The sequence below is a fragment of the Gnatocerus cornutus genome, chromosome 7, assembly GCF_029298725.1.
Source record: "Gnatocerus cornutus isolate USDA-ARS CGAHR chromosome 7, icGnaCorn1.1, whole genome shotgun sequence".
NCBI lineage: Eukaryota > Metazoa > Arthropoda > Insecta > Coleoptera > Tenebrionidae > Gnatocerus > Gnatocerus cornutus.
The window spans coordinates 16,272,976-16,293,266 of NC_142239.1; the positions used below are offsets into that span (position 1 = coordinate 16,272,976).

The 20,291-nt window shown below is 35.7% G+C and overlaps 1 protein-coding gene across 1 annotated transcript in view; it reads left to right on the plus strand.

Annotated features, from left to right (window-relative positions):
* Window positions 1-20,291, plus strand: part of stg1 (stargazin-like protein) — a 127,766-nt gene that overhangs the window by 13,374 nt on the left and 94,101 nt on the right. Inside the window, exon 2 of the mRNA XM_088042522.1 lies at window positions 16,482-16,786. Within this exon, the coding sequence (XP_087898648.1) occupies window positions 16,510-16,786 (277 nt within the window). The 5' untranslated portion in view covers window positions 16,482-16,509. The remainder of the gene's footprint in view (window positions 1-16,481; window positions 16,787-20,291) is intronic.

The following is a 20,291-nucleotide window of genomic DNA, read 5'->3' on the forward strand; positions in this document are numbered from 1 at the left end:
ATGAGCAGGGGATAGAAAACATTAAAGCCTTTCTTAATTATACGTTCGTAATTAAAAGAATAATTGCTTTAGGCAACACTCACAAAGTGCTCTGTGTACTAAGGTCTCATCCAAAATTTTTAGAATTTAAATTCAGAATGTGAACGTCTAAAAAGCAAAACTTGGTAGTACAAAAGCTAAAATTGCTTACAAATAGAGGAACTATTTTTTTTTAGAATTTTGCTCTCAATGTTGACCCGGCACATCCACAATTTTTTGTTTTCTTTTCCCGTTTTTTTTTTGCATTTATCTTATCATTAAGCTCGCCATTCGCGTATTCCCACCTCCCTAATTAAACTTACTTCATCGAACTTTCCACTAATTTCTCCGTCGTCTTGCCCCGCTTCGAATTTCGCTTATAAAATCAATAAAAATAATCCATTCTACTTACCCTGTTTGCAACAATACGCGTCAAGCAATAAAACCGAAGACTAATGGTTGGCGCACACATTAGCGTGTCCGACGTTACCGCATTGAGGTGGCGGTTTCTGCACGGAATATTGATGATGGGTGCAATACACGTCTAAACGCCCCTCCACACAAACACGTACACGCAGATTGATCGTCCGTTGGCGGCGTATCGCCGCAACGATGCTCATATTGTGGAATTTATTAGCCAGAGATATTTGGATTTATGACTGCGTACATAAAGGAAGACGCACCATAACAACATCGCGTGCTTCTAACTTAATTTTGCAGACGATCTCGAGGCTATTCCACAACGTAGATACAAATTCTTTGCGGAAATTTGTCAAATACTTGTTCGATTTGTTTGAGGGAACAAAAAGTGGGTGCAGCGAAATTAAGCAATTTTTAACGTGTCACTGAAGGCTGTTAATCTTTCCACGCTGAATTTAGTTATGCAAACAAAACACAAATTAAAACGATATTTAGAACCACAAGGGAGTTTTATTGGTTGCCGCATATTGTCGCAACCAAAAGAACCGAAACAGATTATTTGTCGGTACTTTCGAAGAATAAATTAGGCTTTGGCTGCCCGACTTGAGCCCATAAAGAAAATTAAAGTTTCCGATTTAATATGTGTAAGTATCCCTTAAAGAAGCTTCAGAATTGATGGCAACGTATCCATGAGTTATCTCCAGTGTAATTCTATTCGAACTTAATGGTGCACTTGTACGAATTGTGAACATGAAAAATAAAAACGTGAAACAACAGCGAATCTTCAAAAACGAACGAGACAGGTATAAAGTGACGGCGATATGACGAGTCCCAACGGGGGCGGCGCACTCCCTTAAGCTCACCATTACCGTAACGGTCGACCGTTAGAGGTTTTTTTTATTTTGCTCTGCTTCCGCTGTAATTTATATCGATCTCTGATATTCAGTGTGGCGGTTCTATTAAGTGGACGTCGGGGGTGGAATTGCGGTGCACAAAGTCGAAATGACGGGACGTCGAGCAACCTTCGTATAACATAATTACTGAATGCGCGTTGATGTTACGAACCGTGAAACGCTTCATTGTTTCGTTTAGATCTTTTTTCCGGTTACCTGTTGAAACAAAATAATGGAGAGTATTATTTTTGGACGGAGCGATGTTTTCGACAATCAATTTTCAAGAATAATTGCGTGTTTTCTGGGGAAAAGAGTTTGAGCCTGTCGTTCATTACAGGGCTAAATAAATAATACAGGAGGAAACAAAAAGATTTTTTGAATTCCGGCATTTCTTTAAGGATAGCGCGGAAAATTTAATTTTCACAATTTTCAAATTTCACACATAAAAATTTTTATGAGTCAACGATTTTAATTGAGCGAATGATTGAAATACAGTAGACTCTCGATAATTTGAAATTCAAGGGACTTGGCAAAAAGTTCAAATTATCGAGAGTTCAAAATATAGTGTGATTTGTATCGTTTCTCATTAGATTTCATCACTTTGCAAGTTTTTATCTCAAGACAGTGAAATTTTGAGATTTTAGACACTCCGACTTGTTTATCATTTGTGCTAAATTTAAAAAATGTAGAGTAAGAAAGGAATTATTAAAAACTTTTGTTTTAAAAACGACCCAAAATTTTGTATTGAAGACAGTGAAATTTGGAGATTTTATATATTTCGACTTGTTTATCAACTGTGCTAAATTACAAAAATGTAGAGCAAGAAGGAGAATTGTTAAAATTTTTCGTTTCCAAGATGATCCAAAAATTTGTATTGGTTTTCATTATATTCCGTAATTCTGTCAGTTTTTGTCCCAAAACAGCAAAATTTTGCAGATTTTACTCTATTCGATTTGTTTATCAACTATGCTAGAGTACAAAAATGTAGAGTCAAAAAGACAATTTTTAGAATTTTTTGTTTTGAGAACGACCTAAATTTTGCATTGTTTTCCAATAAATTTCGTAATTCTGGCAGTTTCCACCTAATTTGGAGGTTTTACTCTTTTTGATTTGTTTATCAACTGTGCTAAAGTACAAAGACGTAGAGGCAAAAAGACAATTTTTAGAATTTTTTGTTTTGAAAACGACCCAAATTTTGTATTGTTTTCCATTAAATTTCATAATTCTGGCAGTTTCCACCTCAAGGCAGCAAAATTTGGAGGTTTTACTCTTTTTGATTTGTTTATCAATTGTGCTAAAGTACAAAAACGTAGAGTCAAAAAGACAATTTTTAGAATTTTTTGTTTTGAAAACGACCCAAATTTTGTAGTTTTCTATTAAATTTCATAATTTCGGCAGTTTCCACCTCAAGGCAGCAAAATTTGGAGGTTTTACTCTTTTTGATTTGTTTATCATCTATCTTAGAGTACAAAAATGTAGAGTAAAACAGAAAATATTTAGAAATTTTTGTTTTGTTTCCCATCAGATTTCATAACTTTGGAAGTTTTCATCTTAAGATAGTGAAATTTTGAGGTTTTAAACACTCCAACTTGTGCTAAATTACAAAAATGTAAAGTAAGAAAGTTTATTTTTTTAATTTTTGTTTTGAGGATGACGAATACAAAATTTTGTATTGTAAAATATAGTGTGACTCAAATAATCGAGACAAATATAAGAAGAAATTCAAGTAAACGAGACTTTAAAGGTAAACAGACAATAGTCAGAATAAACAAACCAATCAGAGAAGAGAGCGTAAAATCGACTCCACTTTGAAGAAATATCGTAAATATTATGTTTTGTAAACTATAATTCTTCTGGTGAAACAAATTTATGTTACGACAAAACTTTCAACTTCAACTTTCAATTAAAAGAGTCAAAAAAATGTAAAATCTAATTTTAAAGCTGCAATGAAATTTTTAAAAATGGCTTGATTAGAAGTTTTCTGTTTTTCTTGTACGCCTACGTGAGGAACTTCAAATTAACGAGAGTTCGCGAGGGAAAAATCAAATTATAGAGTGTTGGCGGGAAAAAAGTTTCCGATTTTACTTCAAATTAATGAAATTTTTCATTTTATCGAGACAATTCGAAGGGACCGGGAAAAAACTTCAAATTATAGAGAAATTCAAATTATCGAGAGTCTACTGTAGTTACCATTGTGTATGTGGAAAAAATTAGTTTCTCTCGTGGAATCCGGTTGCTGTAGTGTCGCCTCCGGTGGTGTGACTTCTTGGCGGTGCCCGCCGTGTCCGGAGCCTCTGCTCCGGTGATTACTGGTTTACGAGGCCTCCGCTCCAGCCTTTTATGATTATTTTTGTCCGTTGCCGTAGCAGCGCCATGGTCGATGCTATCGCCCCGTTTTCCATGGCGGATGCTGGCTCAGCTCCAACTTCACTTGATCTCCGGATTAACTCTCGGACTTTAAGCTGTAGCGCTAGGTCCCGGAGGCCCGCCATCGGTACCCCGATCGCTAATAGAAAGTCGAAGCGTGCACCGCATTTATACGCGGATATCCTTTCATAAAATGAGATATATTCAATTCTGTATCCATACATTATTCATTAAGCGAGGTTTGCTCTTAAAACTACACGGAATGTAATATCGTATCGCTTCTTTTTCTCGTTTTGTTGTTCATTATCGTTCCTTTTCCCTAAAGGGACTTGTGTGATTTGTGGGAAGGAGGTGAGTTTGGATCTCATTAAAAGTTTTCGGCGGGGATCGAAAGGGTGTGCTATCGCCGAATATCTACACAAAGTGGCAGGTACTCGTCAAAACTTATCAGATAACTAGTAAGAAACTCGAGCCCATGGTCATTTCAAAGTGTCGGGTGACTTATAAAGGCTTATAATGTAGCTTATATTACAACAATTGCTGATTATGACCTGACCAGTCCCGACAAATTTATAATAACTATCACACCTAAAGCAAACATTTTTCCTGAATAGAATTTTGCGGCCAAACAAAACTTCCTTTGAGTGCGGAAATTTATCCGAATCGATTTTAAATATTTCATCGTCCCGAAACCGATGACACGAAAACACTTTTAGTATCCTGTTTCTAAAGTCAATATAAACGTATGTATAAAAATTTTCCCACCTCAAACTTTCCCGATATGAAAATCCACACTAAATGCATGCGATGGTTATCACAAAATGACTAGATACGTCGGTGGTTGCGTCTGATTCGACGTTTCGGTCTAACACATGCATCATCTGCGGGACACATGCCACTGATTAGACTTGTTGGCTGATGGATGGTGCGCTGTGGCTGCAGGACTCCACCCCTAGACACTATTCGATGCTAATTGCTTTATCACTTGGAACAAACGGTTGCATCGACAAGATAGATTACCGACGAGACCTGTTTTTGGTCGGATTAGGTGTTGCTCTACATGAATCAAATCTTCACACTTTCATAATTAGGGCAACCACATTGTTTATCTCACTTTGAATGAACCAATAGTCGGAGCGGGCGTAATTAACCGCGGAATTATAAACTGGAGTTGCTGTTGCTGCAGTCGGGGTGGTTAAACAAATATTGATTTTAATCAATAAATTGCTCGGGATATTTAAAACAGAAAGTAAATATGGACAGATCAAGACCCAGAGATTTTCTTTTCGGACTTTCAACAGTCTCGGCAATAAAGGAAACTTTGCAAGGATGATAATTTCGCTAGCAGCCCAGAGACTCTTCCGGACAAAGTAAAACTACCACAAGCTAAAACTTTGCTCTTTATTCTGGATTTAAAAATTGAAGGATTGGGATCTTCCTCTCCTTGTATCGTCATTGTTCTCCAACTTTTCCAACTTGCTGATAAAGATCTGAAAGCTTCGTAGATAAAACGTCGTTTCAAGGTCTCCACAAGCCGGCATAATTCGACAATAACTGCGTCTGGTATGTCTGAAGCGGCAGCGGAATCCCGGATCGCTCTTAATCCGCTCCTGGTATTATTTTGACATGATTAACTGTCAGGACGGCATGCGAACCGTGCCTAATTAGGTGCACTGTGTCCTAACAGCACAATTGTCACACCACTACACTGCCAATAAGGCACGTATGTACAACATTCCTGATACCTGATCCACAGTCGCTTCAAGTTGAGCAATTAAACGGAAAAAGACAGTTCGGCATGTGTCTAAACCCCAGATGGAGTTGAGGAATCGCGCTATTGATCCTCCCCGCAATTATTACGTCATTTCGACGAATGGAACGGATGGCAGTATTTAAAGGGAGATTAAGGCAAACAGTGGAGCAAGGCAAGGTAATTAATAATTGCGTCGTTCGTTCGTTCGTCGCGTTTTCACGAGAAAAGGTGCCAACGGCGCGGAAGATGAAGAAGCTCAACTTCCGACCATCTATAACAATTAGCTGCGGTTGCGGCTCTTCGTGCGCTACTTTTTCTACACCTATAAGAATAATCATCAACGTCGGTGATGTAATAAATTAATTAGGGACGTCGGAAAGGCCCTAATTGTTTTTCGGAGACGTGGTAATAGAGACGCTTCGGGAGAAAAAAAAGCGCTTATTGTTTGTGAAGAAACGGAACTTCAATTCGCTTTAAACACAAACTTTAAATTTCTATTTGTGTTGTCAATCGCAAACTTCCACAAACGTAAACACGTCTAAAGTGTTTTGAAAATTTCAACTTTTTGCCGGTTGGAATTCGAAAATAATTGATTTAATCCGCCTGTGCTTTATCAGGAGGAATACAAACATTTTACTAAATTAATCCAAGCTCTACCGTTGATTAATTTTAATGTAAAGGTGCTTCTCGTTTTCGGCTTTGTAAATTATATAGGAGCGCAAAAAGATTATTGAAGGGTTGAAATTTGTGGATAATTCTTATCATGGACGAGATAAATTTGAAAGTTAGAAGGATTTATAGAAGCAGCTTTGAATATTTTAGTATAGAGAGTAAGACAAATTTAAACGGTGAGTGCTCTGCTTAATATTTAACAAAGTTGTGATCCATAAACGCTTCTTATCTTTTTTTATACATTGACTATAGTGCAAAAACTTCATTATTCTGATATTGCATAATTCCAGGAATTCCGTTGCTTCGCTTCTTGTAATGGACAAAGTTTCCGAACTGTTTGGATTGTTAGAGAAATTGCCTTACGTTATGCTGACGAATGTTTTTAACCCGAATCTATATATTTTTAAAGAGCTATCATATCAAAGATTCGTTTTTGAAAGTAACAATGGTATTGCACTTTTCTGACAGCCAGCGAAGCGAAAGCGGAAATTAGCCTTTGTCTTATCGACCCGAAAGCAATCGTCGAAATAAAATTTCAATAATGATTTTTCATTGTACGAACCACAAGAGGATCTTTGAACGTGACTTCTTACAAGCCGGTAATTTACCGATTCGCCACATTTAAAGTCCTTACAAATCACCGATTACAAAGAAGCGTCTAGTCGAGCTCCGAATTTTGTTTCCTCCATCGATAAGAACCACAAAAAACCGCCACCATTCATGCTTTGATCTTGAAATTTTCCATCGAAACTAATGACCATCCAAAGGCTTGTGAAGAAATTTTAATCAGAGCGTGGTGGCTTTAATTTTATTTAAATGTTGAAAAAGTCGTTCGGCAACGGGGCGTGGTTTGAAATATAACCGTTATTATTGCAGCTCCATGCGACCATACAAGATGAATGTTGTTGAAAATGAGCTCTCCGCAGAGCGTTCGGCTTTCTCTCCAACATTCTATATTCCCAGTTCTTAGGCGGCTTACGCGACGCACAAATCATGATCAAATCCCGCTTTGCACAAAGACGCCTGTCTACCGCTCAATTCATTTAATGAAGACCCTTGTAGAATGGAACTGTGATTGATTTTTTAGACGATTGCCGGTGCATTTAAACTAACCAAATTCGTGGTGGGTTTGTGTATTTTCCCACTCCTCTTTTTCCGTTTGTAAATATTCTCTATCACCTTCGAATCTTTGGAGGATATCCGCCATATTTCACCAACTCGTGCGTGTTTCGCAGTGGTTCCCATCGGCGACGATTTATATCTAAAACAGTCCGAACTCCACCATCTATGCACTCCACTTTGCTTGTTTTGGTACAAACACGAGTATTTCTCTATGTTGTTATGCCTTTATTGGTTCAACACGTAAAGTATTATAGCAATTTTTCATTATTTACGAGGCAACATCGATCACGATTTTAAAAACGTACGTATTAACAAAAATTTATGAGCTTCGCAATGGCCGTACTTACCATTCTTGCCACTGTAAAATTACGTTTCTAAAATGCATTTCCGATATGTCAAAAACTAGAGTGGCGTTTTATTAACCGGGTTATGCATGCAAATCTGAAACGAATCTGGTTGTAAAACGTTTATTTAGATGACACATCAAAAAGTCACTAAACAAACAAAACTTAAATTAATTAAACGGATTTTAATGTTGCAAATTTCCATGTATTGTTCCAATGAATTGCAGAGGGATGTGCCGTAAAACATAATTATTGTAATGATAAAATAATACCGCATGTTTGCCCGTGTTAGATTTGCAGATACTTTTAATTGATGCTTTTGTTGTTGTACACCCATCTAAATATCAACCAATGCGCACAATTATGAATTTATTAACCTCGAATGTTTGCGCTTTTAAAGACCGGAAAGCGCTTGACTTTTGAAGCTCGTTTTTTACCGTACTCTCGTTTTTTTTTCTTAGCGAAAATGGAGTGGGTAGCCATGTAAGCCGTTGCCGATAGCGTTTCTTACAAGAGGTCTCTTTTGGTCGTTGGCAAATCACATTTCATCCAATTGAGTGGTCCGGGTCGTGGCTTATCCTTCCTGTATGCATCCTTCAGTAACTTTTACAACCTTGTAAAGATGCAGATTGGATGAAGCCTCTCATGTCAGTTCATAATCATCCCTGTATTAGAAGAAGGAATTTAACAGCGCCAACAAAGGCGATGAACTGAATTAAAGTGGGTCGTAACGTTTAAAAATGGCGGATTTTATGAAACGAGGTATTTGTGCAAGGGAGTTATGACGCGTTTAACTCACACGGGAAATGTCTAAACACGAACCCGGCGGAACTGATTACCTCAGAAGGTTTTAAAATCATCGGAAAAAAAAGATATGTAACAATTGAGTCCCATATCAACCTGATCTTGGGAAAATGCAAAATGAGTCGTACCGCAAAAACTAATGGGATTTTTATTGTGATTTTTACTAATTTCATACAAAAAAAAAATTAATTCCTTAGATTTAATTTGACAAATTTTTTCATTCTCTTAATAATAAGTACATATTGTGGCTTTGTTTTAATCGTTTGTAATATATAGAAAATGTGAATTTTTGCCAAAAATGGAAATGGCCGCTTTTAAAACAATCATACTGTCAGACTATTTTTAAAATAGCAAATTGTAGTCAGCTGGCGTTCGGTCAAATTATAAAGTCGCCCGGCGCCTCCACCAATTCTACAAAGTTTGCAGTTTATAAAGTTAAGCGATATGATCGCTTAAGCATCACGGAATTCTCTTTTATTATATTTATAGCACCCCTAAATCCTTCCTGCAAACTATCGAATCAAAGATTTTAATTTCAAAGCCACTTCAAATAGTGTACAAACTAAGCCTGATTTTGATATTGACGTATCACTAAAGGTACAAAGCTCAGCATGTCGCGAATAAATCGATGGATGCAAATGACAGCAGTTTTCATTTTGTGCGTATTTCTTTGAAGCTTTATCCTTAACCTGAAGGTAACAAAGGGAATATGTGTTCTTCTGAGTGGGGTTAGATTTAAAATTTCAGAAATTCGTAGACTGGTGAATTAAAATTACGCACTTAATATATTTATGACATTATGACAATATCCCCTTTGTCTAGTCAAACGAGATTAGACCGAAGTGTTGGAGCAAACGGATCGAGCTTTAGGATGACGGTACATCATCATAAGGGTAGTTAAACGCTAGTCCAGTGCGTCCTTATTATGCGTGCTTACATTCCGAAACGTTAAACACGGGACAGTAAAATAGCGTTGTGGCCACTCAACGGCTATTTTCGCTCCTGATTTACAACGACAGCCTTATTTCCATAAACGTCGATTTCGGGAGAAAGAACTGTTGGGGCCATTAATTTCACAGCGTTTAGGTCTGCGTTAATAATCGATGCAACTATTATCGTGGAATAAAATTGAATGGACAGCAGATTTATGTGTCATGGTGTTTTGTGCAGCTTGTTTCTAGCTCCTTACAGGTTTTTTTCTTAGTGGGTGTATTTACGGAATCCAATTTCGCCCAGTGCGCCATTTACTTCGTGCATCCGTATCTATACGATGCCAGCATCCAGATGGTCGAAGAAGCGATCCTGCAGATTGGACAGTCGTAAAATAAAGACTAAAACCTACACTTGCAACTAAGATAGTGTCTGGACGTGAAGGAAAACGCCAGTCCGTCCCTGTTTTACGATACGGGTTTGGAGTAGCGGCATGCGTCCTGAAAAATTAAAACGGTTTCAGGGATTTCACGATGTTTCCTGCACGTACAAAAAGAACTATTTTTATCTCTCCGGCTATTCGTGGGTGGATGTATAAGCCTAAATTGCCGAGAACCTATCGATAATCGTTCGTCTGGATTTGGGTCATCGTAAAATGAAACTTCACGGGGAGGCTAAAGCTGTTTCTTTTCTAAACGGACAAGTTTATAAAGGACTGGGAGAATTAGACCTTTGTATCTCTTTTAATTTGCTTTATTTACACAAAAACAGTGCGGAATTTTTTTCTGTTTACACTGAACTTAATTGCTATTTGATTCGCTCGGATGGAACAATTTCTCTCGCGTCTTGTTAATGTTGTTGCTTTCACTTTTTAGACCTCAACCGCAAGGGCGCTGGTTCTCAACCCGAAAGCTTTTTGACTGGTATCTCCAAAAGGTCTGAAAAACATTTAAAAAAAAATTGGCCTTTTTGAAGTGTTTTGGATTATTTGGATTGTCTGAGTTTTTATTTTTTTTAAACTCCTCGAATTCTCCCTATTTTCTCTTGAAAATTTTGTAAATTTTTAGGATTCTTTGAGCTTCATAGATTTATTAGATTGTGTAGATCAGTGGATTTGGAGAAATAGTGGTTTCAATGTGACCATCAATTTTTGGGAAAAAGAAGAGTTTTCTTTATGTATTTTTGACGAAACGTATGTTTTCGGCTGATTTTATGAAATATATGAAAAATTTTATTCGAACTAAATATTTATAATTTACCTTTTAAACGTGCAATATTTTTGTACGATTTTCTTTTATCCTCAGTTCTAGATTTATCCACATAAAGTGCTTCTAAGACATTATATTAGAATTTCCTTTGCAAGGAAGCAATGCACCTTTGGATGCATTAGTATTAAGAAGATTATATACATCGCTTGCCTCTAAAGATGTCATATTCGCAGCTGGAAACAGACTCAGAAGCCCCGATGAAATTAGTTATCCAATAAGCTTTGCAGTCATCCAAAAGTAGCAAATTGCACTATTAATCCACATTTTCAAGCAAGTTTTGTTGAATTCATGACGAGAAATAAATCAATTTCAGTGTTACAAATTTAATTAATTAGCTACTAGAATTAAACCGAGACTAATTTTGATTTTCTCCGAGACGATAATACGTCGGTAAACATGATAAGAGCATTAGGACTGACAAACAGTCTACCAAACATCCACAAAAAGAATGAAAGATATGCGGCGAAAATTGATGTACCTCCAAAAATGTTTTTAAAGTAAACACGACCATTTACATCTTTTTATAAAATGATAAAGTGTGCGTTATAAAGGAGAATTTGTGGAGCGTATTAGGGATTAAAAATTTTCAATTTTTTAGATGTTTGCTCTGATCGTCTTTGACGTTAAAAGATCACAGTATGAGATGATTTAAGACGCGGCTTCTGGTTTTCGCGTGTAATTTATGTCAACAAAAAAGTTGTAATTAATTGTCTTGTTTTGTGATGACACCCTCGAAAATGAGACAATACAAGTTTGGTAAACACCTTTATAATTATCACACTTAAAGTAATTGGGAAATTGCCTATAAAATTAATTAGGAGAGACTTGGAGCAAAAATTAAAGGAGCTTCCATAAATTGTTTTCGTCATTATTGTCGCTGCATTGTTCACTTTGTTGTTTGTATTCAGTTGCTAACAACACTCAAATTAAGTGTATTTGGCCAATTGCTGGGATTCAATGCAGTAGAAACTCGAAAACTGTACAAACGTGTAGCATTTTGTAAACTTCAAAGCCTCTTCAGACGTGCAAGTGGTTGCAATTTTCTTCTACCTTGTTTACTATGCATTGTTGAAGAACGCAGAAATTCCATGATTATTGGGTTCTTATATGGGACCAAAGACATCGTCTGGTCACGCGATTTACTTGTAAATGAACCAGCTGTTGTACGTCCCTCCAGCATATTTCCATTCCAGCACCGTTCCGTCGTCCCTCATCTTTATCAATCCGATAAATCACCAGAGAGTCGCGCGTTTTATGATAAATGGACATCCGGAGCTCGCGGCGAAAAGAATAAATTGAGCTCGGACTATCTACATCAAAGATTCCCGGACACAAAAGCCGTCTTTTGTGTACAAGTTCAACTATTATTCCGGGGTCCGAATCCGGTCTGTTTTTCCCCAGTTTACTTTGTAATGACGGTTTTTCTTCGTAGTGGGAGAACGACTTCCCACATTGTTCGGTTATCCCGGAATTTTTCCTCCCGGAAAATTGACCGCCGTGTATTTAAATAAACCTACAAAGAGACAGACGGGATGGATCCGTTGATGTGCAAGACGAGGATCAATTTAAAGCCGACGAGGAACCGACAAAAATAGAATCACAGAATGCTCACTTTCGACAAGATTTGATGACCTACAAAGGAGTGTAATAGAACGCATATTTTCACGGGGGTTGTGTTCCTCGACAATAAAAAGCAATAGGTTTTCTACATTTTCCTGGCTGCGTGGAAATAACAAAAATAAATTAATTAAAAGCCTCAGATGGAATAAGGAAAAGTTTCGGAAAACCGGATATTACTTAAATGGGGTTTTTCAACAACGGGGCCGCATGCTACTTTTTATAAAATAATTTTGTAAAAAAAGTCAATAACAAAATTATTTCGTTTCGTTTTTTTCTAATTTAAACGAATGAACAATTTTATTTACAATAAACCAAACGTGAAACTAAATTTAAATTTCCACTGACATGCAATGACAATATTTCAATTTTACCAACAATATGACTGACTTTCATTTCCGTAAATTTCATTTTAAAGTGAGCTTGAATAAGATGGAGCGAATTCGAATGAATGCACTTCTTCAAGCTTACACATTTTCTGCAATGAGCTTCGATCGACTTTGAGAATGCATGTAATCTTTTCAAATTGAGAAACGAACGAGTTTTTTGTGGACGACTACAATGGCTAGTTTTTGTCAAAGTGGTTAAAAATATTTGATTAAAGAGAGTAAATGTGGGGGCGCGGATAAAAATCTGTAAAAGCACACAACAAAGAAAAACGATGCTTGCTTTTCTAACAGAAACAGTTTAACACAATAATCCACGCGATTCAGTTGTTTTATCTACGTTCGCAGTAAAAAAAGACTTCGCGAGCGAACTTGACTTGTTTAAATTTCTACTGAAATGTGAGATATAATTCATGAAGATTTGTATTGTTCATCTATCTAGTTTCCATTTCCATTGTTCCATAACGAAGTCTATGTATTCTACTTTTGTGGATGTTGTAATTACAGTATTAGAGCAGCCGTGATTTATGGTTACACTTGAAACTCGATTTTTGTACTGCTCATTGTATTTTTGTCAGTTCTGTAGCTAAATTTATCGGTATTTCAGTAGTTCCAAGTGAAGTGAGCCACCCTTTTTTTTTCCTCCAACCAAACTTTGGTACCTTTGCGAACATGTTTTATAAGTTCTCTGTAAATAATTTCAGTCTAAAAGCTTTAGTTAATTTAACTTTTTGCAATAATAAAATTAATCGTCGTCTAAGTGGCAACTGCCTCTTTCTCAGTTTTGACGATTTTTCGTTTTTGCTTGTTTTCGAATTGTTTCTTCGTGGGGAATGTCGTGGCGGAGTCTGTTTTTTGAATTTCGCTACATTTTATGCTCTACGCGAAAATTTGACAACATCCGCTATCTAAATACGTGAGGCAACATACGCTATTTCATTCTCAATTCAAAATAAGGTAGAATAAAAGTGTATGTTGGATTGAGTCAAAAGTGTGTTAAGCGAGAAGAAAAATGTTTGATGGTGCTTCCAACATAGATCATCCTATGTTCCTTCATATTAAGCAAATATCGTAAGTTAACAATATCTCTTATAAAAAATTATTAATTCGATTTAAAATAATCCACTCATAGCATCAATAACCATAAGATTTCTATTTTAAAGTAATAAATCTACAAATCATTAAATAATATTAAAAAAAACAATTTTATTAAAGCAATGTAATTAATTCGAAAAAAAGGTCAGTGCAAGGGTTTGAACACGCATGAAAAAAGTGTCTACGTTTTTTATTACTACAACAATATCAACATAGCATGGTAAATGTCATAATTTTTAACATACGGCGAGTTTGTAAAATTATACCTAATCTAATTGCCTAATTGAACATCCACAAAAATGGAAGTTTGCGATGGCTCTTTATATTATGTTTCAACTGAACTAATACGTTCTTTTTCACTCATTTTTATTTAATCATTATGTACAGAAGACACAGTGAAAAAAAATGGCCAACCAATTAACGCTTATAGCTTTTTCTGTCACATAGAATTGGATGTACTTTAAGCTTTCATATGATTATGACTGATGTTTAAAATAATTTGGAATAAGTTGTCTATTTATGTTATGCTCTCCATAGATCCCAGAAGGTTGTCGATGTCGACGGTGGTCCGTTCATAAATTACAGCAATACCCGAAATTCCATGCTCGCAACTGTATTCACAATTGAAATGGTTAAAAGGATGAGATGTTGCTTAACACAAAAAAAACTGTTTGTTGTTTGTATAGTATTGAAGACGTAAACTGCAACTTGCTCTATCTCGAGCAAAAATTAAGGCAACACCCTCTATCTCAAGCATTTCTTCAGAAAATTGTTTTATTTTATTAAAACTTTTAATAACCGTTTGAAACACAATAAAAAACAAATGTAGAGGATTACTAATCCAAAAATGTATTTAATCTAAAAAAAAAAACAGGTTTTTTATTGTCCTGTAAAGTTGCAAAAATTAAGATTGCGTAAGTTGCCACTTAGACGACGAAATTGTCAATGGTTCAATTATGGACACGAATCCTCTCATTACTGGATTATTGTGATAATAATTCATAACAGTAATGATTGATTAGTGATTTCAGTTGGAGCCTTCTACCTCTTAATATGACTCCATTGGTTGGAATCATCTTCATCCAATTAGTTTTTATAGCAAAAAATACACAAATCGATCAACTTGAGCGCTTATTTGTTGTGTAACTTGCTATTGCCATTGGCTAGTTTGTTCATTGGCTAAAGAATGTTTTATTCTCTCTTCATATCATTTAATTGGACAGATAAGCGCTGATTTATACTTTTAAAGCGTATCGTTTATAGAGTTTGTTGCATTCATCCCTTTGTACGTTGGATCAAAAAAGTTACTATTTTATTTACGACTATTAAATAATCCGCTTATAACATATTCACTTTTAGAAAAATTATGATGGCTATAATTAGGTCCGACGCAGTAATGAAATTCGTCGGTTTTAATTGGCTAAAATTCATTTGAGGGGTTGTTTTCCAAAACTCCAATGTTGACTGACATTGGATTTGATGTGAAATTGGAATTATTTTGGGTAAATCTAACAATGGTGTATTTTTTATTCAGTGAAAAACCTCTTGCTAAAACATTGTGTTACCTTCTCATGCCAAAATAGTTGAAGTAAATTTGAAGAAAATTGAACAAATTGTCGTTTTTTCTAATCCCTTGTAAAAAATTGTGAAATGGAGATATTGAGTTTTGAAAAATAACACCTCATTTAATAATAAAATAACCATACTACAATGGTTTTTCAAAATGAACAATTTGAACCATAAAATAAAGTGTCAGTTTATATTTTGACAATAATTCCATTCTGATACGTTTTGTGTAATTTTTTCAACATGTCTTTTGAACACTTTACATATTAAAATTTCGGAAGTTGAAAATGTTTGCACATTTTCCGCGCTCAAAAAATTAAATTAACATGTCAAAGAATTTAGTAATGTTTATTTTTGATTTTAGTTAAATTTGTAGGTTTTACACAAAATGCACTGCCATAATGATCATCGTAGTCAATAAAACACAACCACTGTGCCTTATAACTTTAAAGTTCCAATTTTTCTATAAAAAAAATGGCATACCTATTTTAGAGAATGGTCGTAGATACAGTATAGTGTTACACTCGCATGTTATGGCTTTTATTTATTCGGTTGATTTGTTTCACTCACTCGTGTCGTAAACATCAACCTTGTGAATAATGGGCCTCATAACATACTCGTATAATTATTATACTATACCTACTATTAACAAGAAGTGTTATAATTTTAATTGCACCAAATGAAATAAGTCTTCTTTTCCATCCTATTTGGTTTTTGACAACTTGAAATCGATAAGATATATGCATATGCGTAGAAATATAAAAGTAGTATATAAATTTCTAGAGAAGGCATTGTGGAAAAAAAATTTACCAATTAAACCAGAAGTTTGCCCAGAATGTCTTCTCTAGAGAAAAAAGTACACGTATTGGGCATTAGTTTGAATCTAAAATTATAAATAAATAAAAAGTGTACTTTTAGAAAAATATTTAATTGGAATTTGTTTTTTTGCTCGTAATTTTGTACAGATAGAGTCAAGTAATACCAATGAAGTATTTTTTTCTTATTAATTAATTAATTAATATTGTATTGGTAGGTATTAATTAATTAATTAATTAATTTTTATTATTATTTTCTTATTAACATCCTACCAATACAATGTCTTGTAAAAATTTCTAGAATTCACTTTTCTCTATGCATGGAAGGAATGAGACATTTCAACACTCCGTATTTGAAACTAGAGCAATATTTCCAATACTAGGTTTTGTGATGTTTTCTTCTTGTTCCAGTTAGCAGTGGAGATCGTCCTTAAAGAGAATGCAGAGGGCGCTCCCTAGAAATGCGGGACCGTCCACATCGGACGCCGACTCTGCGAATCCTCTCGGACCCATGGAGGCCACTTTATCTTGTTTATGGGTGTTAACGCCACTGACCGCTACTGTATCACTTCTCGTTGTCATTATTGCCATGCTTACCAATCAGTGGTTACACACCGAAGAAAAGATGAATAATCCTTCGTACAACGGAACGGGAGAAAAGGATTACTTGTCTAAATTCACAATATCGGGACTTTGGATGCTGTGCTTCACAAACCGTAAGTCAAATTTAATTTTTTTTTCTACAAACTACATGCAAATGCTTCCACAAACTACTTGTTTGAAGTTTAAACTTGACGGTTTTTCCCTTCTGAATTGCCTCTGTTAACACCGTCAGGAAAAGTTGTCTCTTACTTATCTAAAGTTGAACAATGTCATTTCAGATTATTTTCGGTTATCTCGAAGTTTTGTGCGTGTTTGGGGATTTTGGTTTTATTAAACTAACAGTGATTTCGAATTTCATTTATTACCACCGCACGGAAGGTAAATAACACAGCTCTATTTGCCCTTACACGTTTCACTTCAATTTCGCGTTAATTGATTGGGTTGTAGAGACGCCCTTTGTACTTGAAATTATTAAATTGTACCCTTCCTACGTCATAATACACCACCTTCTAGCGTCTTAAGTGAACGTGTTCCCCGGCACAATGCTTCTGATATTGTATATGGGCCATGTTGAGTAATAATGCTCAGGGGCGTCGCCAACTTCCCTTAATGGAGATATCTTGTATTGTAGCTTTGCAATTTTGCCCTTCATTCTGGTAAAGGGTCACCACATTATATTTTCCACAAAAAAAGCTCAAACAAAGGCGTAACCGAAACTCGGGCTCGCCTTTCCCTATTAATTTTCTCATGAAAAATGTTAGTATCGGAAAAACATATCTCTCTTTGAGAAGTAATTTATTTCAGTTTCTTTTAATATAGATCTCAAAGAAAGCCATATACTTAAAACCTTCAGACCTATGTAACGATATCAAACTCTCTATAGACCCAAAAAGACGATCTCAACCGATCCATCAAATAAGCGATATTACATTCGTTGCTTGGGGGAACTAAATCAGAAAGAATTATCATCATTTTCGTTCTAATTACATCGAAATTTCCCCTTTGGCCTCTCGGGCTTCGCTGCCAAAACAAAATTCCGCAATGCTCTCGTGACACAAATTAAAATTAAATTATCGAATTTCTGGGGAGACCGCGCCCCTGTTACCGCTAATTCCTTCTTTCGATAGAGGAAAGTGAACATCTTTTATTTACAGTCAAAATACGGAAAAATAACATGGAAATGCACATTTTAAAGCGGAAACTGGGGCAGTTTTCGTTCCACTTTCCCTGAAATAATTTTGGCGAATTTTTTGTCTTTTATCAAACATAAATTGTTATGTTGAACAGAAGCATTTCTGATGTGTGTTTATAGTGACATCTTTTATTCATGTTTTTTGTGAATGTGGCGAAAATACAGTCGCTCGCCCGGTACTGATTGGGGGAAAGGGCGCGCAACAACAGCCCTAAAATGTTAAAGGGCGAAAAACTTTTATTATAAAATTATTTCCACAGTTTTTGCATCCAATCTAGATCTGATTTGAATTTGAAAATATAGAGAATGAGTTGTTTGAGGGCTCCGAGTGTGGTTATTACTCCTCCAAAATTGAAGTTAAATATTGCCTCTCCCGGCCGTAATCACGAAAAAATTGTTATCATGTGTACTTACCCGTTTCATTCCTTTTTATCCGTTTGACCTAATTTCAATTTTTCGGGAATTACGATCACAACTTCCCAAAGTTCTCCTCCTATATCATACATCATTTACGACAACGCCAAGCACACGCAATAAATTCATCAAAACCGAAAGTTGTGAAACAAACGCTGATTTACGAGATTTGCGAACAATGTGCAAGACGAATCGTCTCTCCAATTTTAAATTGTTGTGTATTTAGTCGGAACGTTCAAACACTGCGTGGGGCTTGAAAACGTTAAAAAAAGTCCTTTCCCTAAACCCCAGAGCTGACGTTCCTCCGCTCGTCGGGCTGCCGACTTCATTAACCATTTTTCCCTCGTGAAATCTACAGGACATGAAAAGACGTCAAGCTTGATGATATTTTCAGCTTTTACCTACTCAAAGAAATAAAAAGTGAATGAGAAGCTGTCAAATGTCAGAAAGCTACTTAAATAATACAACTTAAAAGTGGAGGAAGATCGAACGGAATCAGTTTCTCTTTACGCAACGGTGACGGCTCCTAGAATTGATCAAATTTTCAAGATAAATAATAAATTCAATTCAATTGATTTTTCATTGGAATGCATCTTTGCGTGAGTTATTCACAACTGAAATTCCAGTTGAATACAGCAAACAGAACTGTAAACAAAATGTATTTTTGTTAGACCAACAAATGCTCTGTGTATTTTTAATATAACTGGTTACACAATAATAACAACATAAAAGTTTATATTCGCATTCTCCACAAATTGAAACACATGTTTACATGGTAGGTACACATTCCCCTAATTAAAACTGATAACAATTTGAATATCATTTTAGACATGGCAGTCCTGTAATTTTTGTTCCAAGAGCTGGTGGATTTTACCAAGCGAGGACTGAAATTGCTAATTGCGACGTTTTTGTTAAAGCGGTCATCACAATATGTGTAATTTTCCGTGGGTAGCTTTTTGCAGGGACCTGCTTTGCAAAATAACAAGCTTTTCCCCCATCAACAAAAATATCCCATAATTTATTCCTTTTTTCCCATTATGCCCGGAACCAGGACTTAAAATCGGCTTGTTAAAGCGCGTGAGGTTGAGTTGAAGGCGTCGTTTGTCACCCCGGCTAACTTTCTCTCTCCACCGGAAATTTAATACCTTCGTTGCATACTGCGAACTTGTTGAACGCGTTTATGGGCTCGAGGACAGAGCTCAAGAATTAATGATTGGTATAAGGATATGATCGATGGACTGGTTTTGTACGCGAGAGGATTGTCATAATCATTGAATTTATTACAGTTCATTAGGTAAGAGAGGCCGGTTATGAAATCATCGACGACGCTGTTCTAGACATCTTTTGCTCGTATTATTTTTTTATTATTCACACCAAGCTGAGCTCGAAAACAACATCCCGCTTTGGAGAACGACGACGGTGCACTTTATGCGGCATCTATCTACATAAAATCCATCTTTCAACGGGTTTTATTCGGTTATCTGCTTGAATGGGTGCGCTCGATGTTTTGACGATGAGGGCAATTGTTGTAGGCGGTCAGAAAACGGCGGGGAAGTCAACGGCATCGCCCTTTTACGACGGATTTACGACGAATTCCCTTTATAAAAATTTTTAGAACTCTCTTAATTTTTATCGTTTCATAATATGTAAGAACTTTTAGGAACATTTTTGAAGAAAATGCGATACACTTTTAAACACAGAATTTTTTATTTAACAGGAAAGGGGTGAAATGTCTTAGTTCAATTAGGTTTGATTTCAGAAACACAGATAAATTTTTAGTTTAAGGCTAAGCATTAATCAACGATTATTCTTCAAATCTGATTGCAGAAAAATATTTTTAGTTTGGGGTTAAATGTAATCTATGGATAAAATTTATTTAGGAATTATAGCAAAAACTAAACGAAATTTGGATTGAGGAAACGACTTAATCCTGGGTTAAACGATATAGTCTGAAACTAAATATTTATAATCCCACAGATTTGATGGATTATAGGATGAAATAAATTGAGAGT